Source organism: Rhinolophus ferrumequinum, chromosome 6 (assembly GCF_004115265.2).
Source record: "Rhinolophus ferrumequinum isolate MPI-CBG mRhiFer1 chromosome 6, mRhiFer1_v1.p, whole genome shotgun sequence".
NCBI lineage: Eukaryota > Metazoa > Chordata > Mammalia > Chiroptera > Rhinolophidae > Rhinolophus > Rhinolophus ferrumequinum.
Genome location: NC_046289.1, coordinates 72,040,496 through 72,066,988, shown reverse-complemented (window position 1 = coordinate 72,066,988; position 26,493 = coordinate 72,040,496). Strand labels below are relative to the sequence as shown.

Here is a 26,493-nt window from a genome sequence, read left to right as displayed (position 1 = left end):
CACTGAGCAAACTGGCTGCCCCTATTGTTGGCAGAATTTGGAGTGGGTTTTTATTTTTTTTTTTTTTTATAATTTGGAGTTTTTAATATCTGGGGAAATGAGTGAGACTCATTTTAGTAAAAGCAGTATGCAAGAAGGTGAAATTGATAGCAACCAATGATTAGATTCGCACAGCTAGGAACGTGAAAAATGAGAAATTGGTGGTGGAGAGCTTAGGGGGTTCTAATTTGCTTTAAAACAGAGGGGTCACTTAAACATGTCCAAGAAGTTGCCAATAGTTTGAAGATTGTTTTTCCCCCTCCATTGAAATTATAGTCTAGTGCTGTTGGAATAGAGAAGAAGAAATAAGGATATATTTAGGGGTTCTAATGCCGTGAGATCTGCTTAAGTTGACTGATAACAACCATTTTATGTAGTCATAGTGGTTCAAAATAAAAGAAGTTTCATCAAGGAATATTTTGTCTTTACCATTTTTTCACCTAAATGCGGTTTTTTTTCCTTGCAGTTTTTTTGGCTTTGTGAGGAACCTTATCTTCAAAGACAATGGCCAGCAATGTTACCAACAAGACAGATCCTCGCTCCATGAACTCCCGTGTATTCATTGGAAATCTCAATACTCTTGTGGTCAAGAAATCTGATGTGGAGGCAATCTTCTCAAAATATGGCAAAATTGTGGGTTGCTCTGTTCATAAGGGCTTTGCCTTTGTTCAGTATGTTAATGAGAGAAATGCCCGGGCTGCTGTGGCAGGAGAGGATGGCAGAATGATTGCTGGCCAGGTTTTAGGTAAGGTCTGGGTTGATTTAATTTTTTCATTGATTACATGATTCAAATACGAGAATTTTTCTGTTCGTCTTTCTCCTCTCCATGAAGCGAATAGTCTTAGATTTTCTGAATATGACTGATTTCAGCCTAATAAAAATATGTTGGGTTTATAGGTATAATAGGCCAAATAAGGATGTTACTTACTATGCTGCTTTGTGTGGTTGAGACTAGATAACCCACATTTGGCAGTCTTGAGTAAGGTAGGGGAGGTAGGAATGTTTCATAAGGTGCACTTACTGCCTAAATGGTTGTGCCTACTGCTTACACTGAGGGAAGGCAGCATGGCTTAGTCACTCATGAGCTCTGAAGTCAGATTGCTTGGCTCTGCGTTGGGGCTTCACAACTGTTTGTTGGACAGCCTATGTAGCTTGACTGAGCCTTAAATTTTCTCATATTTTAAAATGGAGGTAATAGTACCTCAGTTTATTATTTATTCTTATCTGAAGTAATAGTACTTTGGGGTATCAAGAGAATTTAGATAAATTGAAGAGTAATTGAGATGATTCATGAAAAGCTTCTAGTAGAAGTCCAGCATGTTACTTAACTCAATAAAAGGTACTTATTGTTACATCTGTTTCTAGCAGCGTAAACTCTGGTTATGTTGTTTTAGATACTAATTTTCTTAATAGGAGTCTTCTCTGTGATCTAGCATGTTAAATGTTGAGAAATGAGATCTGAGCACCGCTCAGATAACGGTTTATATTCTTGAGAAGATCTTGAGAAGATAAACTTGAGAAGATCTCATTACATATTATTATATTTTAAAAGACTGTTAGAACTCATCAGTATGTTCCTAATGACTGTAGAATGTCATTTCCTTGACAGCTATTAACAGTTTATAGGATTTCTAATTATCAGTTTATAGGATTTGCTGTCAATCATGTAATTTGATATGGTTATATTTTCTGGGAGGTGAATTAATGGAAGCTGAAGGGTTTGTAAGACAAGTCCATTTCTTTGTACTTTTTTATGAATAAAAAAGAAAAAGCACACAGATGTTTTGTGCCAAGAATGGCTAGTTCCATTGATGATAATATGTTGTATTTACCAGTTTAACTAATTACTTAACCTTAGATTTATAAGCAGTTCATAATTGAATGAGATTTTTTTTAGTTTTTCGAATATTCCTGTGGTGGCTTAAATTTTTGTTTTCAACATTTGTATTCAGTCTTTTTTTGTGTTTGTTTGTTTTAAGATTTTATTAGGGAAGAACAGGACTTTATTGGGAAACAGTGTGTACTTCCAGGACTTTTTTCCAAGTCAAGTTGTTGTCCTTTCAATCTTAGTTGTGGAGGGCGCAGCTCAACCCTAGGTCCAGTTGCCATGCTGATTGCAGGGGGCGCAGCCCACCATCCCTTGCGGGACTCGAGGAATTGAACTGGCAACCTTGTGGTTGAGAGCCCACTGGCCCATGTGGGAATCGAACTGGCAGCCTTCAGAATTAGGAGCATGGAGCTCTAACCGGGCCAACCCCGACTAATTTTATTTTTTATCTGTCAGTGTTGTTTTTGTTTTTTACCTTTTTGCTGAGTATTTTTAAGACTTCCATGTATACCTAGCAGACAAAGGACTTTTAATCAGAATTCAGTCCATGTTCACATATGTATGTAATTACATGTCTTTAAATTTGGGTTTCTCCATCCCTTTCCCATTTAAAAAATTCATCACGTTTAATTTGTTGGAGAAATCGCTAGTATTTTCCCACTCTGTACTGATAGCTTCCTTGTATCGTTCTTTTCTACCGCCTATTTTGTGTAATGACCTGGAGCAGTGCTGTCCAACAGAAATAGAATATGAACCATGTGTGTGATTTAAATTTATGTATAGATGTATTAAAAGAAGTAAAAAGAAACAGCTGAAATTTTAATATATTTTATCTAACCCAGTATATCCAAAATATTGTCATTTCAATATGTAATCATATAAAAATATCAGGGTATTTTACTTTTCTCCCATACAAAATCTTTGAATTCTAGTGTGTATTCTTCACTTAAAACACATCTGAATTCAGACCCAATTCATTTAAAATGCTCAATAGCCACTTTTGGCTAGCAGCTTACCATCTTGGACTGTGTAGATCTAAAGGCTTGATTTAATTCAGATTCTATTTATTTTGGTGAAAATATTTGATGGATTGTGTTATGTACTTCATACTGTTATCACATCAGATGGCCTAACGGTTGTCCCGTTTTTAGTGATATTAAGAATAATTTGTGGGTTTAAGTTTTATATCCTGATCCATCTGTGTGTGATCAAGTTCACCATCAATTTTTCACCTTATGGTGATCATCCACTGATGATCATTGCTTAGATAATTCATTAGGGGTTGCAAAAGAGTGGGTTTTCTAATTTCTTCTGCGCATAAGTAATTTTTCTAAAATGCACAGAGAGCTCCTTAATATTTGGTTTTTCTGCAATACTGTTCACACTGAAAAGGCAGGATAAATTTTTTTCAAAGTTTGGTATAAATAGTTGACACCATGTCAACCTTTAAATATAATCATTGCTTTATTTTAAATTGGTGTGTTTTTAGACCGTTGGAAATAATTCTTAGAGTTCATAATATTTTGAACCACAAGATATTACAGGTCATCTGGTGTATATCTTGACCTAATCCTGGAATTTGCCACTGTTTCCTAAAAGCCTTGGCTCCTTTTAATGGGAATTACTTAGAAACCACTATCTGTATATCTGTAGTGTTTATTGTTATTATTTTTTAAACTTTTTTATTTAAGTGTGTTTTTCCAGGACCTATCAGCTCCAAGTCAAGTAGTTGTTTCAATCTAGTTGTGGAGGGTGCTGCTCACAGTGACCCATGTGGGGATCGAACCAGCAACCTTGTTAAGAGCACTGCTCTCTAAGCAACTGAGCTAACTGGCCGTCCCTGGAATGTTTATTATTATTGAATTTTTTTTTTTTTTAAAGATTTTATTGGGGAAGGGGAACAGGACTTTATTGGGGAACAGTGTGTACTTCCAGGACTTTTTCCAAGTCAAGTTGTTGTCCTTTCAGTCTTAGTTGTGAGGGGCGCAGCTCAGCTCCAGGTCCAGTTGCCGTTGCTAGTTGCAGGGGGCGCAGCCTTGCAGGAGTCGAACTGGCAACCTTGTAGTTGAGAAGACGCACTCCAACCAACTGAGCCATCCCGGAGGCAGCTCAGCTCAAGGTGCCGTGTTCAATCTTAGTTGCAGGGGGGGCGGAGCCCACCATCCCTTGCGGGACTCGAGGAGTTGAACTGGCAACCTTGTGGTTGAGAGCCCACAGGCCCACGTGGGAATCGAAGCGGCAGCCTTCGGAGTTAGGAGCACGGAGCTCCAACTGCCTGAGCCACCAGGCCGGCCCCTTATTATTGAATTTTAATTGCTTCTGTTTAGTTTCAGTGGGCAGTAGGGGCACTTTTTTAACAACAGAAAACAATTTTATGTGCATTTTGTGCCATAGTTTGAAAATAACCATACCTGTATTTTTACTAAAATTAAGATTACTAAATGTAATTTTATTAATACATATTCTGAATATTGAACTCAGTACTATAGTTTAGAATCACACGAACTACTTCTTTAATAAGGTTCTGTAATCCACTTTTATAAAACTAAAGATAGAATTAAAATTTTTAAAAAGCAATTTTAAAATAAATAGAACTAAACTACATCAAAGTTTATGATTCCAAAGTCAAAACTGTACAAGCAAGGTTGTTATAAACATAAACATTATATTTATGTTAAGTATTAGAAATCAGTTTAGTGAACCCAGGATTCTGATGATTATTCATAAATATAGTAGGGTTTAGCAAACAGACCATGTACTAAAAATCTGTTTTTTAAATGGTCATTTGATGAACTGAGTTTTAGAGAGCTAGCCTTTGACTAATTGGTTTTTGGCAAATTGGCTCTTTTTTTTTTTTTTTTTTTTTAACAAGAGAGAACATGGAGTCTTATTTGGTAGGCATTGGGTGGCAAGGTAGGTAGCTGGCCACTGGAACAGGTATTTAAAATATGTTGTATATGGAAACCAGGATTTTGCTCCTTTATTTCCCTTTTTTTGGTGTGAGTTTATGTTCGGCATGTAAAGGTTGTTTACTTAAGCAATTCACTGTCTGCGTAGTATTTAACAAGGATTTTTTGGTGCAACTTTACAGCTGATCCTATATGTAAGGGGGAACTTCAACCCTATTAATAAATTGCCGTGTATTTGTGTATCTTTGATATATTTGTGCTAATTTAAAATGTACAGAATCATTCCTGGAAAGGCAACCAATAGTCATTGATACTTTTCTCCTACTATAGTAACTCAGTGAGCAGAGTGGGTCCTTTGAATGATAAGAGTTTCATTGAAGTAGGAGCTAAAGATAGATGGTACCAAAGACAAACCTGATGTTTCATATGTAATGAACACTTCTTTGGTACAGAACAGAGGATAAAGGAATAAAAGAAAGTCAGCTGTATAGAAATTCTTGAGCATTTTTATATGACAAGATGAGATACAGTGTTTGAACTTTGTTGATATACATGACTATGTATACTTTTAAAAGCTGTAGTTTGAGATTCACCCCCAACAGAGTTGTCATAAAAATTTTTGTTTTTGTTTTTTCAGATATTAATCTGGCTGCAGAGCCAAAAGTGAACCGAGGAAAAGCAGGTGTGAAACGATCTGCAGCGGAGATGTACGGGTCAGTACCAGAACACCCTTCTCCGTCCCCTCTACTCAGGTCCGGAACTTTATTATTTATAACTGCATTGTGTCCATCAGTGGGCATCTTCTCTATCTGTTTTCTGGATGTGGGGAGGGTTAACTGTAGTATGTTTTATCTGTGTAAGAGTAAAGCTTTATTAATTTTGTGTTAATATGCCTTCTTTTCTCCCATTTCCCAGAGAATTATTAGAATTCCCTGAGATTTTTCCTATTAAAGAATAGTTGGGTATTTATAGCATAAATTTAAATCCTTCAAGAGCTGTTTTGCTTCTAAGAAGCTGGGGATTAAGAAAAGGAAGAGGGGATGGCGTAAGAATGTTTAGTTTACTGTTATAATATTCAGTGCTCTTATTTTAACTATTATGCTGTATGTTGAAATTTTCGCAAACTTTTGCCTAAAATTGTAATTTGGCCATTGCATGTTCAGTGGCCTGACATGTTTGAAATTTAGTGATCTGTTGTTTGAATGATTGGGGATTATTCCATGTTAACCTATCGATATATTTTGTGGTTGATTTGGCATGGGTTTTGGGGTTTTTTCCCCCGTCTGCTGTAGTGAATTTACATTAACAGCTCCAAATTAATAGTCTTCGGTATTTATTTTTCAGCTCCTCTTTTGACTTGGACTATGACTTTCAACGGGATTATTATGACAGGTATGTTAAAGGTGTTTTGCTTTGCCTATTCTGGTAAAAAGCTGTCCAGTGAGAACCATTTTATTTTTCTGTTTTGTAGTGATGAACTTTCCCTTTTGTAGTAATGAACAACAAACATTTTTAAATAAAGTCCCCTGTTTCTGCCAAAACATAATGAAAAATTCCTGCTCGCAAATTGTCAGGTTAACTAGATAAAGTGCCATTTCTCTTAATTTCACGGAATCAGTTTATATATCTTTAGGGCATATGGGGACATGACCAGTATTTTCTGGACTAATGGCTTTTCTTGAGACAAGTCAGATTTTTATGTGTGTGTGTTGTAATTTGTGTGCCAAATAAAAGATAACTGGTTTGCCTAATGATGAAATGGAACTTAATTTGCCATTCCATGTTCTCTTTATTATTTCCCTATTGCATATTTGCCCTTGACTTTGCATTGTATGGGATTACAGCAAAAGTATAAAAATGATCCCAAACCTTAAAAATCCTATAGTCACCTGTAAGCAAACCAACTAATACAAAATAGGATTCAGTCAGCATATATAATGAATCAGTTTGCTCTAGGAGTTAGTGTTAAAGATTGGGGATTGTAGGAAAGTTCTGAAAAGCAAGGAGGTTGGAATAATGGTTATGATTTCCTCTTGTGCCTTCAGAACTCCATTAGTTTTTATCGGAGAGTCACGAGAAATAAAATTGGAACATGTGGGTAGGGGAGTAGGTTATGGATGGGTTTGAAAGATGGGTTTAGATCCGGTGTAGGAATTAGTTATTGTGGAATGGTATGCTATGCACAGAATACATATTAGTATCACATTGGTGTTCTGATACTGGTCTTAGTGAATGTTAAGGAAACATTAAGTATTATTTGATTTTCTGCGTTTTAAATTATGCATTATATGTGTTTGAGAATATTCATACATTGGACATGATGAAAATCGATATTTTTATTTGCTGTTTCTCATCTTAGAATTCCAGTATTTTAATCATGAGTATGTCTATGTTACATACATATATATGTAATACATACATATATATATATAAAGTTATAATTAGATCAGTCCTTGCTTTTGAAATAAAAGTAATTCTCTTGATGTGAAGAATATTAGGCAGAAGAGAAATATTTGGTCTGGGTTGATTGATTATGCAAAGGGAATTGGGTAAAGGAATGAAGTCATTCAATTATGTTTAATAATTTACAATTATTTTTAACCCTTTAAACCACAGTTACTTTTGCACCAACCTAATACAATTCTACCTTCATGTGAATAGTCCGCTCAAGTTTTAGTTGTGTTGGTGAGGCAGGTAAACTTTGACCATCCCTATCAGCTCACTGTAAATATGTTTGATAAAAATTGCTTTAAGTGAGTAATTTCACAAGGTTTAACTGATACAAAGAGATACAGAGAGCAAGGAATAGTGAAGAAATTTAGATATTTGCAGAAATATCTTCAAATTTCTGGTTACTGCTCTTTGATCCTAAAAATTTAGGCAACCCCACTGTTGGCCTCACTTTTCAGTTTTTAAATTGGCAAGACGATACCTTTAGTTATTCTCCGTATTGTTTAATATTATAGAATGTCAATGAAAAGTAGTGTCTTTCCTCTTCATTCTAATCTCAGCAAATAGAAAAAGACTGCTGAAAACTAAATGGTGCAAGTACATAGTAGCTGGTAAAGAGTTGATTCAAGTATAGTACTGAGATGTGTAGGGAAGTGAACAGGTTTAGAGTCAAGAATGGAAAAGCTACTAAGGAAAATGGTAATGGTTTCTTTTTAGAAGTCATTCTGGAGGTACTTTATTTGCAAGGTTAAGATTTTTGTTATTATCTTAGTTAGTAACATAGTGATCCTAAATCAACGATGTTGTATTCTTTATTAAAACAAGATGGGAAATTGGCTCTGTGGTGTGCTAAAAACTGGGTTTCCTATGTAAATGGGAGTTAAAGCAGTGTTTACTTAAGTCACTTTAGTCATGCCCTTAAGAACATGAAATCACATCCTAAATGTTTCAATACAGATTTGGCATTTCTTTAGATCATTTCTTTATTATCCAGCCTTTGGGGATCTTGAGGTCTACTATTAGGTTGGTGCAAAAGTAGTTGGGGTTTTTGCAATTTATTTTAACGTTTTAAACTTAAAATTACTTTTGCACCAACCTAATATCGATTGCTATCGTAGAGGAGGCAGCTGATAAGGAGCAGAGAAAAGAACAATTGAGGAATCCAAAGACTTGTCACTTAGCAAAGAAGGTCATGACCGAAAGTCATATATGTAATCTCAGTTTTCTTACCCCTAAAATGGAAATAATAGTTTTACAGACCGAAACATAAAACGTAGGAAGTTTCATTATAAATGACCCCAAAATATTATTATAACTGTTTGTAATCAAGAATTCCGAATCTTTTTTAGAGCATGAAGATCCCTATTTATTATCAAACTCCACTGATTCTTATATTCTAATGTTACTTAAAATTACACTTTTCAATTAGTATTTTATTAACCCTGTTAATATTGACATACATTGTTACTACTGCATTATTTTGTTGACACTATATTAAATATAAAAATGAAGGGACTTGTGGGTACTCTTCCACCCCTCACCCCAGGAAATAATTTCCCTAGCTTAACTAGTTCTTTATTTATTTATGTGTGTCAAGTTTTCCAAACTCTAATGCATAGTGAAATGAAGGATGGTTGGTGTTTGTTTTCTAGATGTCCTTCTTAATAGTTATTTCAACTTTTTAAAAAACTCTGTATTATGGAACATTTCAATTCACACACACACACACACACACACACACACACGACTAGTATGTCAGTAGAAGATACAGACTGCTTTTATAAACATAACCACAGTAGCATTTATACTTAAAATAATAGAATTCCTTAATCTCATCAGTTTGCAGACTTTATTTCCCAGGTTGTATTTGTATTTTGGTAGCACATTCTTCTGCCACCTATATTTCCTGTTTATGGGTAGGTAATTCGGTTATAGAAGGCTTGATGCATTATTCAGGTTCTGTTTTTGTTTTCTCCCCACCCCTGTTTTTTTTAATCCACCTTCCTTTCCATAATGGTATTATTCATTTTAGACACGATTAGCCTGACTTTTTTTTTTTCCTTTTTTCCAGATTCTGTAGTTTCTTTTTGTTGTTGTTGTTGGGGAAAGGGAACAGGACTTTATTGGGGAACAGTGTGAACTTCCAGGACTTTTTTTTTTTCCCAAGTCAAGTTTGTTGTCCTTTCAGTCTTAGTTGTGGAGGGCACAGCTCAGCTCCAGGTCCAGTTGCCGTTGCTAGTTGCAGGGGTCGCAACCCACCATCCCTTGTGGGAGTCCAACCAGCAACCTTGTGGTTGAGAGGACATGCTTCAACCAACTGAACCATTCGGGAGGTCAGCAGCAGCTCAGCTCAAGGTGCTGTGTTCAATCTTAGTTGCAAGGGGGCGCTGCTCACCATCCCTTGCGGGACTCGAGTTGAACTGGAAACCTTGTGGTTGAGAGCCCACTGGCCCATGTGGGAATCGAACCGGCAGCCTTCGGAGTTAGGAGCACGGAGCTCCAAACTCCTGAGCCACTGGGCCAGCCCTGACTTTTAAAATATATATTTTTTATTAAATTTATTGGGGTGACATTGGTTAGCGTGACTTGATAAAACTTTAGAAATGTAGACACTGTGTTTTGTAAGGGGAAACATTTTAAATATCTGGAAACAAGTGATATCGATGTTTTGTTAGGAGAATTATAGTGGTTTGTATCTTTGCTTGGGTGTTCATGGGTGTTAAGCGATCAAATCCTAGAGATTGTAAGTACTCTAAAACTGGAGGATAATCATGATAAAAACAACTGAGTCTTTTTTTTAATTAAAGTTTATTGGACTGACAGTTATTAGTAAAGTTAATAGATTTCAGGTGTACAATTCTATAATACATCCTCTATATATATCACATTGTGTGTTCATCACCCAGAGTCAGTTCTCTTTCCATCACCATATATTTGATGAGTCTTATGTTTTCATACGCCTTATTCTGAGAAAGAGACAATAAAGGATTGGATTCTGTGACCTTAATGCTGCTGCCTCCACTGCAGTAAGGTTATTGATTTTCATTGGTTGGGAGTTTAAGAACTGTCCAACTGCAGTCATTAAAGATTACCTTAGTTTGAAAGACTTTTTAGTGCAAGTTTTTGCTATTGCCATCTTGTTCTTACAGAATTTTTATTCCAATTTTTAAGCCCATTGCTAATATTGTAGGTGTGGAAGTTCTTAGATAAGTTTAATATAAATTGTTGACGTGAAACTACCATTAATATCTGACACTGATGCACTGTCAACTGTTTCTAATATGCTGTAAACTCTGTCAGAGATAGTTTATAATTACCAAAAGATTCTTTATAACACATTTTTTTTCTGGTAGGAAAATAAGCCCCATAGCAGCTTTTTCTTTTAGGATGAATATTCATGGAGTCTGTAGAAAACTAGGGCATATTGTGTAAGTCATCTTTATATGCAAAACATTATTTGTCAACAATGAAAGTCTGATAAACCTGTAAGCTCCTGACAAAGATCCACTTCCGTTTGTGTCCTGTTGAGAATCTTGTTGCTTCTAGGAAAATTGTTGCTGGAGGAGTTCTTTCAAGAGGACTTTATTTGTGTGAGCAGTTCTTTTGAAATACTTTGCAGTGATTTCAAGCTCTTAAACTTATTTCTGTAATTTATTTCAAATTTTTTCCACCTTGATTTTCATTCATTTGCTTTTGAAATTATTGATCATTAGAAAGCTGTATAATTAATAGGTAGTACATTAAGTAAATATGCCAGCAAACCATGATTAGAATTAACAGGGGCTCTTATTGGCCCTGCATTGTACAGGATTATCTTACAAAAAGATGAATTGTGTTGCCCTTTGCTCCCCAGTTAAGATTTGAAGAGCCCCATTTGGTTTCACAAAGGGCTGTATTTGAATTTTCCTTCATAATAAGTAGGAGGTTTTTAGGCAGGTAGGGTGAAGGTGCAGCTCTAATCAAGATTCCATGTTGTGAATATCTCTGGTGTATTTGGGGAAACAGCCAGCTGCAATTAAAAAGAATGTTGGTTGTAAAGGGCTTTGTATGGCATATTAAGGAGTTGTGTCCTGTATGCAGAATATCTTAGAAACAACCCAATGGCTAGAAAAGAAAATGGAGGGACAAAAAGATGTAAGTAGTTACCACTGTAAATGTTAGAATGGAGGGGTAAGGCAGGCTGGTCTTGTTGTGATTTATTGGCTTAAAGTTATGAAAGTAGGTGCTTTGTGGGGAGAGAAGTACGAGGGGTGATCAAAAATGGTGAATGTTTAAATTAAAATTTATTACAATAAAAGACACATTGCCGTTAATCCCTCTCAAAATACCCACCCCTCTTTTTTTAACACACGTATCCCGTTCTTGTCTCTTTCTGAGGCAGTTCTGAAAGTCCTCTTTGTATGTTTGCGCTGTTGTGCCTGCCTCGATGTCCTGAATTGATTCAAAACGTTTACCTTTCATGGTTATTTTGACTTGGGAGAAGAACCAGAAGTCAAACTGTTTCAGATCCGGTGAATAAGGTAGATGAGGACACACCATAATTTTTTATTTGGCAGAAAGTTCTGTACCAGAAGCGATGTGTGAGCCTTTCCATTGTGATCACAAAATACCGTGAATGCTGCTGTCAAGTGCCATCCAATGGAAAGGCAGGGATCTTCAATACCAGAAGCAGTGCGTCGAAACTTATGCCTCGAGGGCGGCTAGAGGAGCTGTCATCTTGCCTCCCTTCTTTTTTTCCATTTTTCTAATATTCTTGCGTAGCTCTGGACCTAAGAGATGGGTGTGGATGTGTATGTATGTATGTATGTATGTATGTATGTGTACGAAGGGACAGTACATGAAATACTTATATTTTGGAGAATTGGGTGAGACTACCTGCTTGGAAGGGCATGTGATTCAGAGTACAAGAGGGTTCTTGGCTACTCGGAAAAGCTAAGAGATACCTTTTTAGGTATCACCTAAAGTGACATTTTAGATATATAAGGAAATGTTGTATTTGCCCAGAGTCACTCTGTTGGTTGTATCTTTCTTGTGGGAATCTGATCATGTTATAGTTACCAGGAGGATTTTAGATGAGGACACAGATTAGTAAAAATACACTTTCAACATGAACTTGATATTTATTGGAGTTTAACTTTTGGCAATAATCTTTATTTTACTTAGGGCTGTTTTTTGGACTCTAGTTGAATAGTTTGAGAGTTTTTGAGGGGTATATAATAAATGAGCATTTGAACCTGGATGAGAGAACCTGCCATATGACTTTGAATTAAGTCGTATACTGGTTGTATTATCTAGTCCAAAAGGTAGCCTCTGCTGTTTTAAGAGGACATTCTCTCATCCCTTTTTAAAACTTAGTTTTATTGAGATATAATACACATACTATAAAATTCATTATAAAGTATACAGTTTAATTTTTTATATTCAGAGTTGTACAGTCATGCTCATGATCTAACCTTAGAACATTCCATCACCCCCAAAATAAACACCTTATTAGCAGTCATTCCCTGTTTTTTCCCCAGGCCCAGCAACCACAAATCCACTTTCTATCTGTAGGTTTGCCTATTCTGGACATTTCATATCAGTAGAATCACACAGTCCGTGTCTTTTGTAACTGATTTCTTCCGCTTAGAATAATATTTCACAGTTCATCCATGTTGTACTGTGTATTAGTGCTTCATTCCTTTTTACTGCTGAATTATGTCCCATAGAGTGGATATTAACCACATTTTGTTATTCATCTGTTATTTGACATTTGAGATGTTTCCACCTTTTGAATAATCCTGCTGTGAACATTTATTTGTATATACGTTTTTGCATGGGCATATGTGTTCATTTCTCTTAGTATGTGCCTCGGAGTAGAGCTGTGAGGTCTCACAATAATTCTGTGTTAGGCCTTCAGGAACTGCCAGACTGTCTTCCAGTGCAGCGATACCACTTTTGCATTCCCATCATACACGTATGAAGGTTCCAATCACTCCACATCCTTGCCAGTATTTTTTTTATTATCTTTTTTATTTAAGCCATTCTAGTTAGAGGATTAGTAATTTTATGATGTCATTTTTGATTTACATTTTCTTAAAAGTATGATGTTGAACATTCCATGTGCCCATTGGCTATTTGTTTATCTTTGGAGAAATATATTCAGGTCCTTTGCCCATTTTTATATTAGGTTGTTTTTTTGTCATTGAGGTGTAAGGCTTATTCACATATTCTAGACATGTCTCTGGATACGGTATCTTATATGGACAGTTTTAAAGTTTTATTACTGGTCTCAGTTTTTTATAGTTTCACCATTCTGCTTTGTGATCGTAGATGTGTAATTTATCAGTTTATACTAAGAACATTTGGCTGATTTATGAGGATTATGGTTTTGTTATAGACTGAAAAAGTACAGAATTCTAGGCTTTCTTTGAAAATTATATATAGGCAGTAGATAGGTATCTGTGGAAACATCAAACTAGAATAATGCTGTCCAAAAGAACTTTCTGTAATGATGTAAATATTCTATATCTACAATGTGAATATGGTAGAAATTACCCACGTTTGACTGTTTAGCACTTGAAATGTGGCTACTAGTGCAACTGAGAAACTGAATTTTCAATGCAATTTAGTCACATGTAGCTAGTGACTCAGTTGGACGTGCAGGTCTAGAATACGGCAAAGTCAGTCTTAATGGGGTGAATGAATTTTGAATAATGTTCAGTATGAGAATTGTAATGAATGCTCTTCAGGCACGAAATTAGAGAACCCAGCAGTTTAGAACAAAGATGGCAAGGAATATTCAAAGACTTATCCAGGAAACTAATGTTGTTTTTCAGGGAAAGAGAAGGTATGCTTTTGATAAATAGGATAAGATTTTATTTTGTTAAAACACTTTTAATAACTAATCCAAGGAACACAAAAATAAAGTCTACCGAATAGAATTTAATTTTTCAGGCAAATAAACTTTTTTTCAGGACCTTTATAAATTTACAATGATCATTGTATTATTATTGTGAGATTAGTGGAGTTTAGTGAGGGGAATAGATTACTAGGGTACAAAAATATAAGAGAAATTCACCTATGGAAATTTGTGTTTGTGATTTCCTCACAGTAAGCATGACTTGTGATAGTGTCATCACATCTGTTATAGGTGCAAGATCTAGTTTTTATTTTGTAATAAGTACTTGATAAACAGTTCAATTTTGTGATACATTATTCAACTAACTTTTGTCTAATTTTCTTAAGGTAAAACTCCCACTAGTCTTTACACTAGAAAAAAGGCAGACTAGACCTCCTGGTTTTCCAGCTATAAGGACAGGTTTGGTTGTTATCTGTTGTTGGTCATGTGATTTGTGATAAATTCTTTCCTAAAAGCCAGTTTAGGAAAGTCATTTATTTTCTCAACAAATATTTGTTAAGATCTTATTATGAGGAATTGTTGTATATACAAGGGGTACTATAGTGAAAAATGACGTAAGAATAGATGGATGGGTTGAACACATACAGAGCATATTAAGGCATTGTGTATCTTTAGCTTTTGCTCCGAATGAGATGGGAAACCATTGAAGATTTTTGAGCATAGGAGTGAGGATCTTAATTGTATTTTAACAAGGTTACTTACTCTGAGAATAGAAAAGTGGTTGATGAAATTATCCAGATGGGTAAATCGTTTGTGGGAGGACCAGGGAAGCGGGAGTGGTGAGAAGCGGTTGAATTTTGAAGTTAATTGGAGACAGATTTGCTTTCAGATCAATGTGAAGCCTAAGAGAGGAATCAAAGAAGTCACCAAAGTTTTGATCTGGACAATTAGAGATTTGGAATTTACAGACACTGATAAGGGACATAAGAGGAACTAGGGTGAATCATTGTGGACATGCTAATTTAAGCTTCTTATTAGACATCTACTTTGAGAGATGTTAAGTAGGCGGTTGTTTCTGCTCTTAGGTCATCAAATCCTGATACTAGATGAGTGGAGATAAAAATAGATTCCTGTAGCTCGACAACTTTTAAAGAATGGGGAGGGGAGGAATGGGCAGAGATGATTGAGATGCCACAGAGAAAAAAATTGGCAGAAAACCAGAAGTATGAAGTGTCCTGGAAGCTGTGTGAATATATGTCAAAAGAGTAGAGGGATGGATTGACAAGCCTTTGTAGTTTAAGTAATAAATGAAAGTTTAGAAATGTCTGAACTTGATTTAGCAACATGGAGAACATTGGTGGCTTTGGCAGGGGTGGGTTTGGTAATGGTGGGGGTAGACACTTTACAGGGAGATTCAAGAGAAGAGAATGGAAAGAGAAATTGGAGACAGTATAGAAAACTTTTCTCCATACAATAAGATTTATGCTTTTGGTGAACTATTTTGACATGCATAGCCATGTACCTACCCGTACAATTAAGATACAAATAGTTCCGTATCTCCCAAAAATTCATCAAGAAGTTCCTTTGTTGAAGTCAGCTTCTTCCTCCACCCTGTCCCCTGGCAACTACAAATCTGTTTTCTCAGCACCTTAAAAAAAATTTTATTGTAAGTGAAACGAGAGAAGTGGACGCTTCTGACCTGGCTTGATGAACATATGAGACTATAGGAATGAATAGTATTACATGTTCTTAATGTATATTCTTCATAAATACTCTTTTATGATTTTTCTTTTAAATACAAATTGGTCCACAGTAACAGTTTAAGACATTATCTTCAGAGAAGATCCAAAGTTGACATTTTGGAGGATGTATGTTGAGAACATTCTGATGTTATACATCTTTGGAAATTGAGGAGTTTAGAAGAGATTATCACCTGAATGGAAAGCTTTATGAACAGAAACAAAGCCAGGAATTAAAAATTATGCTTCTTGACATAGTCTTGGATCCAGTTCCCTTTCTGAAAGGAGTGATCTAGGACTTAAAGCACCTTACATATTACCACCTAGATTATTTTTTGTTTTAGAAAGTTTGGGGGTGAATTTTCAAATTGTCGCCAGTGAAACAATTGGAAGTTTGTTTCTTGTTAACATAGCTCTCGAATGAATCTATCATTTAATTTTTTTTTTCCTTTCTTGGAAAGCTGTTGTAAAAATAAATTTTCAACCCAATGTGTCTTTGAATTTGCAAAAATAACCTCTCAGTACTAATACCAACAATTCTTGCTGAAAGGAGATTGCAGAACTTATTGGTAATTGGCACCTTTGGTTCTACATACAGGAGCTATTGATTCCTGCTCTTTTAAGAAATGCATGTGGTGTTCCTCACCTTTAATCTTTGTTCTTGGGAAAGGTTCTTAAAGCTACCAAGGGTAGTAATCTGTTTCCATATTTTTTTTTTAGTTGCAAAGTTGTTTTTTCTTTACAATTTAATAGTTTGCGTGCCCATGTATATTGAATGATCCTGAACATCATGCTGGTTTATTTAGTTCCCTTTATCATTTAATAAGTAATAAAAAAGAGCAGTGCTTGCTGTTTTTAATTTTAACTGTCATACAGATAATCTGTAGCCTTAATGGACCATTGGATAAAGGCAACAGGAAGAAAATTAAGGACCCTAAAGTGCGAGTATGCAGATTTACCTTGGGAATTGGCATTCTCCATAAATTACATTAGCAAAACAAGCGTAAATTAACAGTTGTATCCAGTTTGGCTTCCCCCAGATTCACCATGGCAGCATGTTTGTGAAGGAGTACCCCCAAATAACATTTAGAGACAAACACAATTTATACAAATTAAGCCAGATGATTTATTTTTAAGCACCAAAACAAGAATTCCAACTACATCATGAAAATGGGGGTTTTGTGGCATTTTTTTGATGAGTTTCATATTTATATTTTGATGTAAATATGAATTCAACATGTTACATTGTCATTTGGCACGTTTTTTTCTTACATAATTAAAGCAAAGGCAATAGTTACTTGTAAAATAAAGATTTGAAATTTAACGAAATATATACTATAAAAATTACATTAGGGTGAACTCTAAAATTTTGGGCCTTTTAATAACTTTTTATATGTTAAAATGAATTTTGCATTATCCTTAATGCATTTAAGATAATTTCATTGTGTTAATTACCACATTAAAAGAGATGACAAGATGTTAAAAGTCTACTGAGGGGTTGTACCACCTATATAGTTCAATGGAAAATGAAAATGTTTTGGTAGTTTCAAAAAAGATTGGAAAATGGTTATCTAAATCATCCAAATATGGTTTTACAGAAGTCTTTTTTATAAAGACCAAGAAAGACATATCCAGAAATACATTTTATATTGTTCAAACATACCAGGTATTGAAGGACTTAGTTCTTGAACAGTTATAAAAATTCTGGCATTTATGAATATCATTAGCTGATACTCTGCTCATGCAATATAACTGCTTAGCTTCAATCCACACAAGGCTAAAGATAGACAAAGTCCTTTTCTGCAAAATACAGAAGAATGTTACATAGGTGTGTGTTCTGAAGGTTTGTTCTGGGTGATAATGTTAGGAAACCTATAGTTGAAGTTGTAGATTGTCACACGTTGGAGCACACTGGCAGGGACCAAACTTTTATAAAACAGTTATAGTCGCAGATCTTCACTCAGTGCTTTGGTTTAATTTAAACTCTAGTGAATTGTTAGTACGCTGGTTTCATCTACAGGTAGTCCTGGTGGCTACAGAATTTGGGGCAGGGCTCTGTCTTCATTTGGGGGTTTATTTAATTACTAATGAATGGAGCTGGATGGGAAAGACTTGCTCTTTTGGCTCTTAAAATTCATATTTTTTACAATTGTGTCATTATTTTCCATGGTTCTCTGTGTATATGTCTCACAAACTACATTTTACTGATTTATTCATTGGGATCTTGTTTATCTTAAAATCAGTTTGTGTAACATGGGTTTGTACTAGTTTTTCTCTGCACCCTTCTAAATATAAAGCATGTTACTCAGAAATGAGCACATAATATTCTAGATTTGGTCCTGATTAGCTCAAATAGAATGGTATATTCCTTTTGTTTCTGGATCGGTGCTTTTTAACTTTTTGTGAATGAGTACATTCACAGAATTTTAGCAATTTCAGGGATTTCAGACATTCTAAAGCTCAAATATCAGCCTGGAAAATAAGCTCCTTTTCGAGGAAAATCAAAGGCAAGCTGGAATAAAATTCATCTTGAAAATTTTCCATTGTAGATAAAAAAGAACGAAGGGAAACAAGATGATACCTCCTAACACTTTAATGAAATTATAATGGAATTGCATATGTAAGCTGAATTTGATAAAATTATACGGGGGGAAGTAATCTTACTAGATTGCTCTCACCTACAAGTTATTTCACGTTGTGCTGTTTACTTTTTGTGGGCAACAATATCTGACAACTAGTCTGTTTCCTGAATTACCTATTTGATAATATGCTTAAAATTATTTTTAATATATCCAAAATTTTAAGACAGGGAACATCTATTGTACATTAAATAAATGAATTCAGAAGAATACATATTTTTCCTAATGTATTCTAATTGTTTTTACTTTGGTAGTGATTATTAGTACTCGAGATTTTTGAGACCCAACAAAGTTCATTGTGTTGCATCTAATCATTTAAGAAGCTTGCCTTTGAAAACCTTTATTTTTAATAAATGCCTTGTGATGCTTATGATTTAGTTTGGAGATTAATAGAGGTCCTGTGTCTTATCTGTTGAGACAATTAGCTAATGTGTGTTCAGAAATGTTTTAATTTCTTCAAAATGGTGTTCTTTTTAATGGTATTTTAATTACCTTTATTCTGACTAGATTTTATTATCAACACTTAGTGTCCAGTTTTCTGATTTAGGGTGCAGTCATAATTCTTTTAGTCTTAAGTATTTGTTCCTTTGGTGATAATGAAATTTTCATGAAGACTTTTAATGACTTGGGCTTCATCAGTTTATCGGTATTATGGTTTTTTTTGTTTGTTTTTTGTTTGTTTTAAATTTGATATTTTGTGTTTTTTTTTAAAGATTTTTATTGGGGAAGGGGAACAGGACTTTATTGGGGAACAGTGTGTACTTTCAGGACTTTTTTTCCAAGTCAAGTTGTTGTCCTTTTAGTCTTAGTTGTGGAGGGTGCAGCTCAGCTCCAGGTCCAGTTGCCGTTGCTAGTTGCAGGGGGCGCAGCCCACCATCCCTTGCCGGAGTCAAAACCAGCAACCTTTGTGGTTGAGAGGATGCGCTCCAACCAACTGAGCCATCCGGGAGGCAGCTCAGCTCAAGGTGCTGTGTTCAATCTTAGTTGCAGGGGGCGGAGCCCACCATCCCTTCCAGGACTTGAGGAGTTGAACTGACAACCTTGTGGTTGGAGAGCCCACTGGCCCATGTGGGAGTCGAACTGGCAGCCTTTGGAGTTAGGAGCATGGAACTCTAACCGCCTGAGCCACCGGGCCGGCCCTTATGTTTTGTTTTATATTTTGTTATACCAGGTCTTGTAGTAAAATAAGACTGGTCTTATATAAATTTTTGCTTCAAAAGATGCGTTAGAGCTGATTATCTGGCTAGGTCTTTATTTTCAGGGAAACACAGTAGCTGGTTCTTGAAGCTGTCATACTGAGTTTCCTATTTGCTATCCCTTAAGAGTTACCACAATAGATGTGCTTTTTCTCGTAACAACCATGCGCTTGAACATTTTTCAAGGAAAGGTCAACTTAAAACTTCTTTGAAGGGATCTTTGTGAGTTTTTTCAGAGTCCATTTTTGCTTGAGCAGCAGTTAAGTTCTATGGCACTAAGAGCCCTTTAGGATTACCAGTTGATCTTTTTGAATATATTTTTTTTCCAAGAACTGTAGCATTTGACTCCCATTTATGTTTGTGGGGTCATTGCACAGATTCAAAACAAACTGCATTTCTTGCCTCATTTTAATCATGGCTGTTTACCAGTGTCAAATTAAATAGTAGGGTTCAAAAGGAAATTCCAGTGCCATGAAACACAGGAAACCTGGAAGGACTAGCTCATTGATTTGGATATTGGTGCCAGTGAGAGCGAGTGGGTTGGGAGGTAAGTTAGATCTCTGTTGGGGCATGAGCTGTTTCATGCCCAAAGATACGGATAACTCATTTTTCATTTACTCCAGAAATTATTTGAGATGTATCATCATGAACAAAGGAGAGTAGTTTCTGAATGCTGATATTTTTTAGTATCTGAATCATTATACTTAGGAAAATTATTTCCTGGACTCAAACTTAAAAGTGTTCCTTATTGTGGCTTACTTAAAACAAGAACATAATATGAGCACTTTACTGTTACCACATTGTTGATTCTTTGGCAAATCATGGCAAATCAATTTCTGTGTTTTAAGACGGAAGGTGGTGAGTGGTCAATGACTAACAACTGCTAAGTGAAGACTAGTAAGTCATTCCCCCACTTGTTTAGCAGTGTATCTATGCTCTTAGGAAAGAAAGGAAAATGTTGCTGTCATAGTAGGAAAAGACAAGATATGATCTTGTTAAAATAGGATGGAAACAGTTTTGGTTAAGTTGGGTTGAGTAGAAGAATTTTTCTGAAAGCCTGTAAAATCTGTTTTCACTGTCAGGAGGGTTGGGGATAATGTTATATAGAAGATTAGCCATTAACAAGATATATAAGAAGGAGACTCAACTTCACATTATATATGAATTATAAAATTTCAATGTGTAATACATTCCATTTGTTCCTTAAATCCTTTGAAGTTAGAGCAGTAGTTGGCGGGTTTTTTAATAGAAGAATACCTGGGCCTTGGAGTTAAGTTAGTTGCTACAAAGGTGCAGAGGTAGAATTGTAAGTTTTTTTTCCCCTTGCTGGTGTGACTTATCTTAGGCTGCTGCCAAGAGACTTTCTAGAACTGATGTCCGTGTAAGAAGTTTTGTTATTTTGAATTTTCAGAGAATGCCATCACTTTGGTGTCTCTTTAGTAATCACTGGGATACTTACCCAGTGGAAGTGGCAGTTGAGCAACCAGTGATTTTTGAGAGCTAAATGTGTGCTGGGCAGTGAGTTTACACAGCAGTGAATCGTGAACAAGATAGACAATATTCTCTGCCCTGTTGGAGCTCTGAGTGGAGCTTATGCTTAAATGTTGTTAGAATTGGTAGTGGTATTTTACACCCAGCTAACACATATGAAATGGTTGTTTTTGTAGGCCCAAAATGGTTCATGTTGGTGAGTTTATGTGGTTCAACCTAGTATCATTAGTAGTGATGATTTTGTATGTTTCTGTGGGTGAAAAAGATCAGGGATTTAGCTAAAAATAAATACGTACCTCTGTTTGCAGACCCAGTTAAATGCAATCCTTTTTTGAGAGTACTATGTTTGGTTTATATAAATTGTTTATTGTAGCATATATATGAAAAGAATAAAGTCAAGATAAAGGCCATTCATTATTTAAAAATGCTTTATTAATTACTGCCGTAGTACAGAGGAACCTTTTAAGGCCAACCAGTAATATCATTGGATATATTTGTGTATATGTATGTACTATTTCCTTAAAGAAAAGTACCTATGGTGTTAAAAGAAAAGTTTTTACTGGCCTTTTGGATGAAATTAGTAAAAAAGAAATGATTGAGAGACAGTGGACATTAATTTATTATTTTGTAAGGTCATTGTTTGGATCTTGCTGACTTAGGTTTAGTGGTAAAGGAATCCTGTTTTCCATTTCCCCGATAGGATGTACAGTTACCCAGCACGTGTTCCTCCTCCTCCTCCTATTGCTCGGGCTGTAGTGCCCTCCAAACGCCAGCGTGTCTCAGGAAACACCTCACGGAGGGGCAAAAGTGGCTTCAATTCTAAGAGTGGACAGCGAGGATCTTCTTCCAAGTCTGGAAAGTGTATGTATTACTATTAACAGCTTTGTGATTCTGCTATTTCTTGTGTGTCAAAATAGGGGAATTAATGGAGTTAATTATGTTCCGTTTTTGTACAAATGCCTTTGCATAATCAAAATAATGAAAGGAGAAGATAGTGATCGAGGGACCAACTCGTGACTGCCTTCTATCCTCAGTAATTTGAATAAAGTTATCAGACTTTAGAGAGTAGAGACACCTGTTCAATTTATGAAATATGGAAGCCAGTAAAACTACAGAAAATACTTTAAAAAGGAATCGAGGTCTTTATCAGGCCTATAAAAGTCAGAATCTACTGCTAAGGGAGTAGGCACATGAGCTGCAGTTTTCAGCTACCAACAAAAAGATTGAAGGTCCCCTTTATTGGGACAGTCTGATACTGTCCCCATTTCCCCCCAGGCAGCTCCTGTTGCCTACGGTGTATAGTCTAGTGGGAATGTGTTTGATAACTGGTAGCTTCTGGTACATTTGATTCTCATCTAGGGTTTTGTTTATATTAAAAGTGAAAGGAGATGACCTTCAGACCATTAAGAAGGAATTGACCCAGATAAAACAAAAAGTGGATTCTCTACTGGAAAGCCTGGAAAAAATTGAAAAGGAACAGAGCAAACAAGGAGGTAAATGGGTCTGCTGCTTGTTTTGTGTAGAGTTGGGTTAGTTACCTAAGATAGTTGAAAATACTGGTTGGAACAGTGGGATATAAAGCAATTGATTATGAGCCTTGGGGAGTCTGAATTGGGAAGGGCACCTTGTGGGAGGATTTAGACTCGTGCTGCACTTCTGAGTGTTAGAGGGGATTGTCTACGTCCCGTGGACATGACGTGCCCCTAGACAGACTTGTCCTTCTCATCCCCAGTAGAGATGAAGAATGATAAGTCAGAAGAGGAGCAGAGCAGCAGCTCCCTGAAGAAAGATGAGACTAATGTGAAGATGGAGTCTGAGGGGGGTGCAGATGACTCTGCTGAGGAGGGGGACCTACTGGATGATGATGATAATGAAGATCGGGGGGATGACCAGGTGAAAACCCCGGGAAAGGAGAGAAAGAGGTGGTGGAGGGGGGAGCAGGGACACATGGAGTGCCTCTAACTCCATCCTGTTTGTGTCTGTTTCTCACAGCTGGAGTTGATCAAGGATGATGAAAAAGAGGCTGAGGAAGGAGAGGATGACAGAGACAGCGCCAATGGCGAGGATGACTCTTAAGCACATAGTGGGGTTTAGAAATCTTGTCCCATTATTTCTTTACCTAGGCGCTTGTCTAAGATCAAAATTTTCACCAGATCCTCTCCCCTAGTATCTTCAGCACATGCTCACTGTTACCCCATCCTTGCCCTTCCCACGTTCATTCATTCATACTGCCCTGCGCCTAGTCCCATTCTCACTTCCTTTGATGCTCCCAGTAGTTATGTTAAGTCTTATCCTGTAATTTTTGCTTTTAATTTTGATACCTCTTTATGACTTAACAATAAAAAGGATGTATGGTTTTTATCAACTGTCTCCAAAATAATCTGTTGTTATGCAGGGAGTACAGTTCTTTCCATTCATACATGAGTTCAGTAGTTAGTTGCTTCCCTACCTGCAAAGGCAGTCTCATTAGTTGAGTAGCACCTGAGAGCAGCTTTGAGTTAGAGGTATGTGTGTTATACCCCACATGAGCGTGCTGTGTGGGGCTGTTCAACACAAATGTAACAATGTATTTTTGTGAACGAGAGTTGGCATGTCAAATGCATCCTCTAGGAAAATAATTAGTGTAATAGTCTTAAGATTTGTTTTCTAAAGTTGATATTGTGGGTTATTTTTGTGAACAGCCTGATGTTTGGGACCTTTTTTCTCAAAATAAACACGTCCTTATTAAACCAGGAATTTGAAGGAAAAACCTGGTTTTTTATTTTTGTATTTTTTAAGTGTTTATTTCAAATTCTTTGTTTCACAGCGGCTTCTACAAAACCTCTAGAACGTACTAGATACATTTTTCTTTCAGTCATAATCATTATGCATACCAACATACAATACACTAGTCAAATTATATTTCATTGGGGGTGGGTGTTGCATTAAGGAGACAAGTAACTGATGTGGAGTAGAGTCTTGAAAAATGGCTTTTATGTTCTAATTTAAAAATTTGGGAAATACATTAAGCCCTTTTATCAATGCTTTGTGGTCCAGTTGGCACCCATTTTTTGAGATTTTCATTGTGTGCTAAATTCATCCTTAAATAGAAGAGGCTCAGACATGTCAAGATTTTATGAAAATTGAAACAACTGGAGAATGAAACCTGTATTCTTTCATTTTGTCCTTAAAATTGCTATTTATAGCTCTAGTTACCTTCTGGATTCTGAGTCTGTGCCTCAGTGTTACTGAAAAGAGAAAAGTTTTGTTTTCTGGTTTTCTATAGTCTGCTTTCCTAGGTAATTGAGAACATAGTGAAGGTTATGTATTTATGTTACCTTCAGGTCAATCCATACATATCAACTAATTTTTGTACCACCACTGCTCCCAACTTGATTAATTGCAGTGATTTTTAGGCATGGTACTAGTTATTAGCACCCAAATTCTAAGGACAGATTTATTACACAGCTTTCAGATTTGGGATGACTTGCCTCGTCCTGAAAGGTCCAATTTATTTATGATTTATACTTTAGTTTTGTTTTTAGTAGAGCAGGACAGAAATCATGGTTTGGCTGTTATTCACACAAACCTTGAATTCCCTGGATAGTTGTTTAATAGCTGGCAGTAAAGGCGTTTACATCCAGCCTACAATGGGCAGAAGTCATGTCCAATTTATAAGGATCTCATAAGTCATCTTATAGAACAGGTGACAAAACAGAATAGAAAGAGACTGAACTATGGACTACGCTTGGATCTCAGATCCACAGTCTAAAAGTATTTTCTCTGTATTAATTTGATCAAAAATACTTCTACCCACTCTGTTTTCTGATCATGTGATTTCATGTTACAGAGTCACTTTAAGCATGTAACTCATGACAAGAAAGAAACTGGATTCTAGGAAGGGTCAGAGTTCTAAGATGCTCTTAAGATTGTTAGCCACCAGTATATGTACAAGGTGTACTGGACCAGTTAGTTAGTCTAGGCATGAAAGTGTCTACTTTTAATTCCATATGAAACTGAGTGTTGAAAGAAATTGAGGAAAAGCCCTTTTTAATAATTAGAGAAATGAGATCATGTACTCAAAGAAAATCTACACACGTACACACGCTGGATTGATAAAATACCAAAATGTCTTTAGTTTGTCTTATGGGAAAGTGTCGTTTTACATTCTAGATCTCAGACTACTATGAATTAAATGTCCTCATGTAACTAAGAATATTCTAGGTTTGCATAATCACACGTTTACTCTTTTAATACTTTTAAATTCAGGCTCCTAGGTGATAACTGTAGCAGAGGAAAACATAAAGGAAACATGATTAAAATGACGTTTTCAAATCTTTTCAAATCTGATCAAATGCAGATGTTACAGACTTTTGAAAAAAGAGGCTAGTGTTCTTAAAGACCATTTATTAGTAGGCTTATAGTCACTGTTACATTACTTAACCCTGGGCACCCGGAAATGAGATAGGAGTAGGTTCAATAAAAATTATAGAGGCAGAGCAGTAGGTTTGGCAGTGAGGGCAAGGGTGAAAGGCTTGATAGTTTTAGAGTAAGCTAATGAGTGTTGAATTCTGGGTAACATGAAATCTCAATGACAGGGACCTTTTCCTCACTATTCGTGACAGGTTTAAGACCAAGTAAAAAATGGTGATGCATTTTTGGGGTGTAAAATTCAGAATAATAGGTTTTCTCAATTTGCCATGAAATCTGAGAAAATTGCCTGGAATCTTTTAAAAATACAGTTTCCAGGCCACGGTTGAAAAGCAAGAGAGAAGGTGATTGATTTAAAAAGGAATTCCTTCGAAACATTTGTTTCTGATGCTACATCATTTTTCATTGAGAAACTAACTGTTCTTTGGAGGTCTGGCTAGGGTACTTTCTAATTTGCTGCTAACTTAAAGCTGTCAGGTTGAAGTGAATGATAGATTTGGAATGCTTGATGGATGATAGATTTGGAATGCTTGAAAAGAGCATTCCCAGGAGATTTCAGTTCAGATGTTACCCCAACATGAAGCTTGCAAAGATTTAAGATTAGTGCTAGTCAGTGCCTGTTTTAAAGACTCTACAGAGGAATCTAGGTGTAACAGAAAAGGATAATAATGCAAATAAAAACAACAAGATTATGGTAAATTGTAAGGGAATAAACTAGTCAAATGAGGATTGAGAATAATGGAAGGAGTAGAAGAAAAATAACCATCATTCAAGTCATAAAGTAACCATAAAATATCAATGAAGGAATGTACTGAACAATTTAACAGCAGTGTGTTTGTTCAAAAGAAGTGTCTAGGGGAAGCAAAGCCCAATGGAGAGTAAACAGATGACAAACTACTTCACAGGTACTAGTGTGTTTAGTGTTAACAGATGAAATGATGGGGCGCATT

The 26,493-nt window shown here is 35.9% G+C and overlaps 1 protein-coding gene across 10 annotated transcripts in view; it reads left to right on the top strand.

The window, feature by feature from the left end:
• Positions 1-23,276, top strand: part of HNRNPC (heterogeneous nuclear ribonucleoprotein C) — a 50,989-nt gene extending 27,713 nt beyond the window's left edge. For 7 of the 10 annotated variants that reach the window (XM_033107959.1, XM_033107955.1, XM_033107957.1 and 4 more), the window contains 7 exons: positions 506-784; positions 5,414-5,528; positions 6,121-6,168; positions 21,834-21,994; positions 22,513-22,626; positions 22,866-23,026; positions 23,126-23,276. In XM_033107959.1, the coding sequence (XP_032963850.1) occupies positions 544-784; positions 5,414-5,528; positions 6,121-6,168; positions 21,834-21,994; positions 22,513-22,626; positions 22,866-23,026; positions 23,126-23,209 (924 nt within the window). In that variant the 5' untranslated portion in view covers positions 506-543 and the 3' untranslated portion in view covers positions 23,210-23,276. The remainder of the gene's footprint in view (positions 1-505; positions 785-5,413; positions 5,529-6,120; positions 6,169-21,833; positions 21,995-22,512; positions 22,627-22,865; positions 23,027-23,125) is intronic. The other 3 variants (XM_033107963.1, XM_033107965.1, XM_033107964.1) reach the window with 3 other exon arrangements.
• Positions 23,277-26,493: the final 3,217 nt, after the last annotated feature.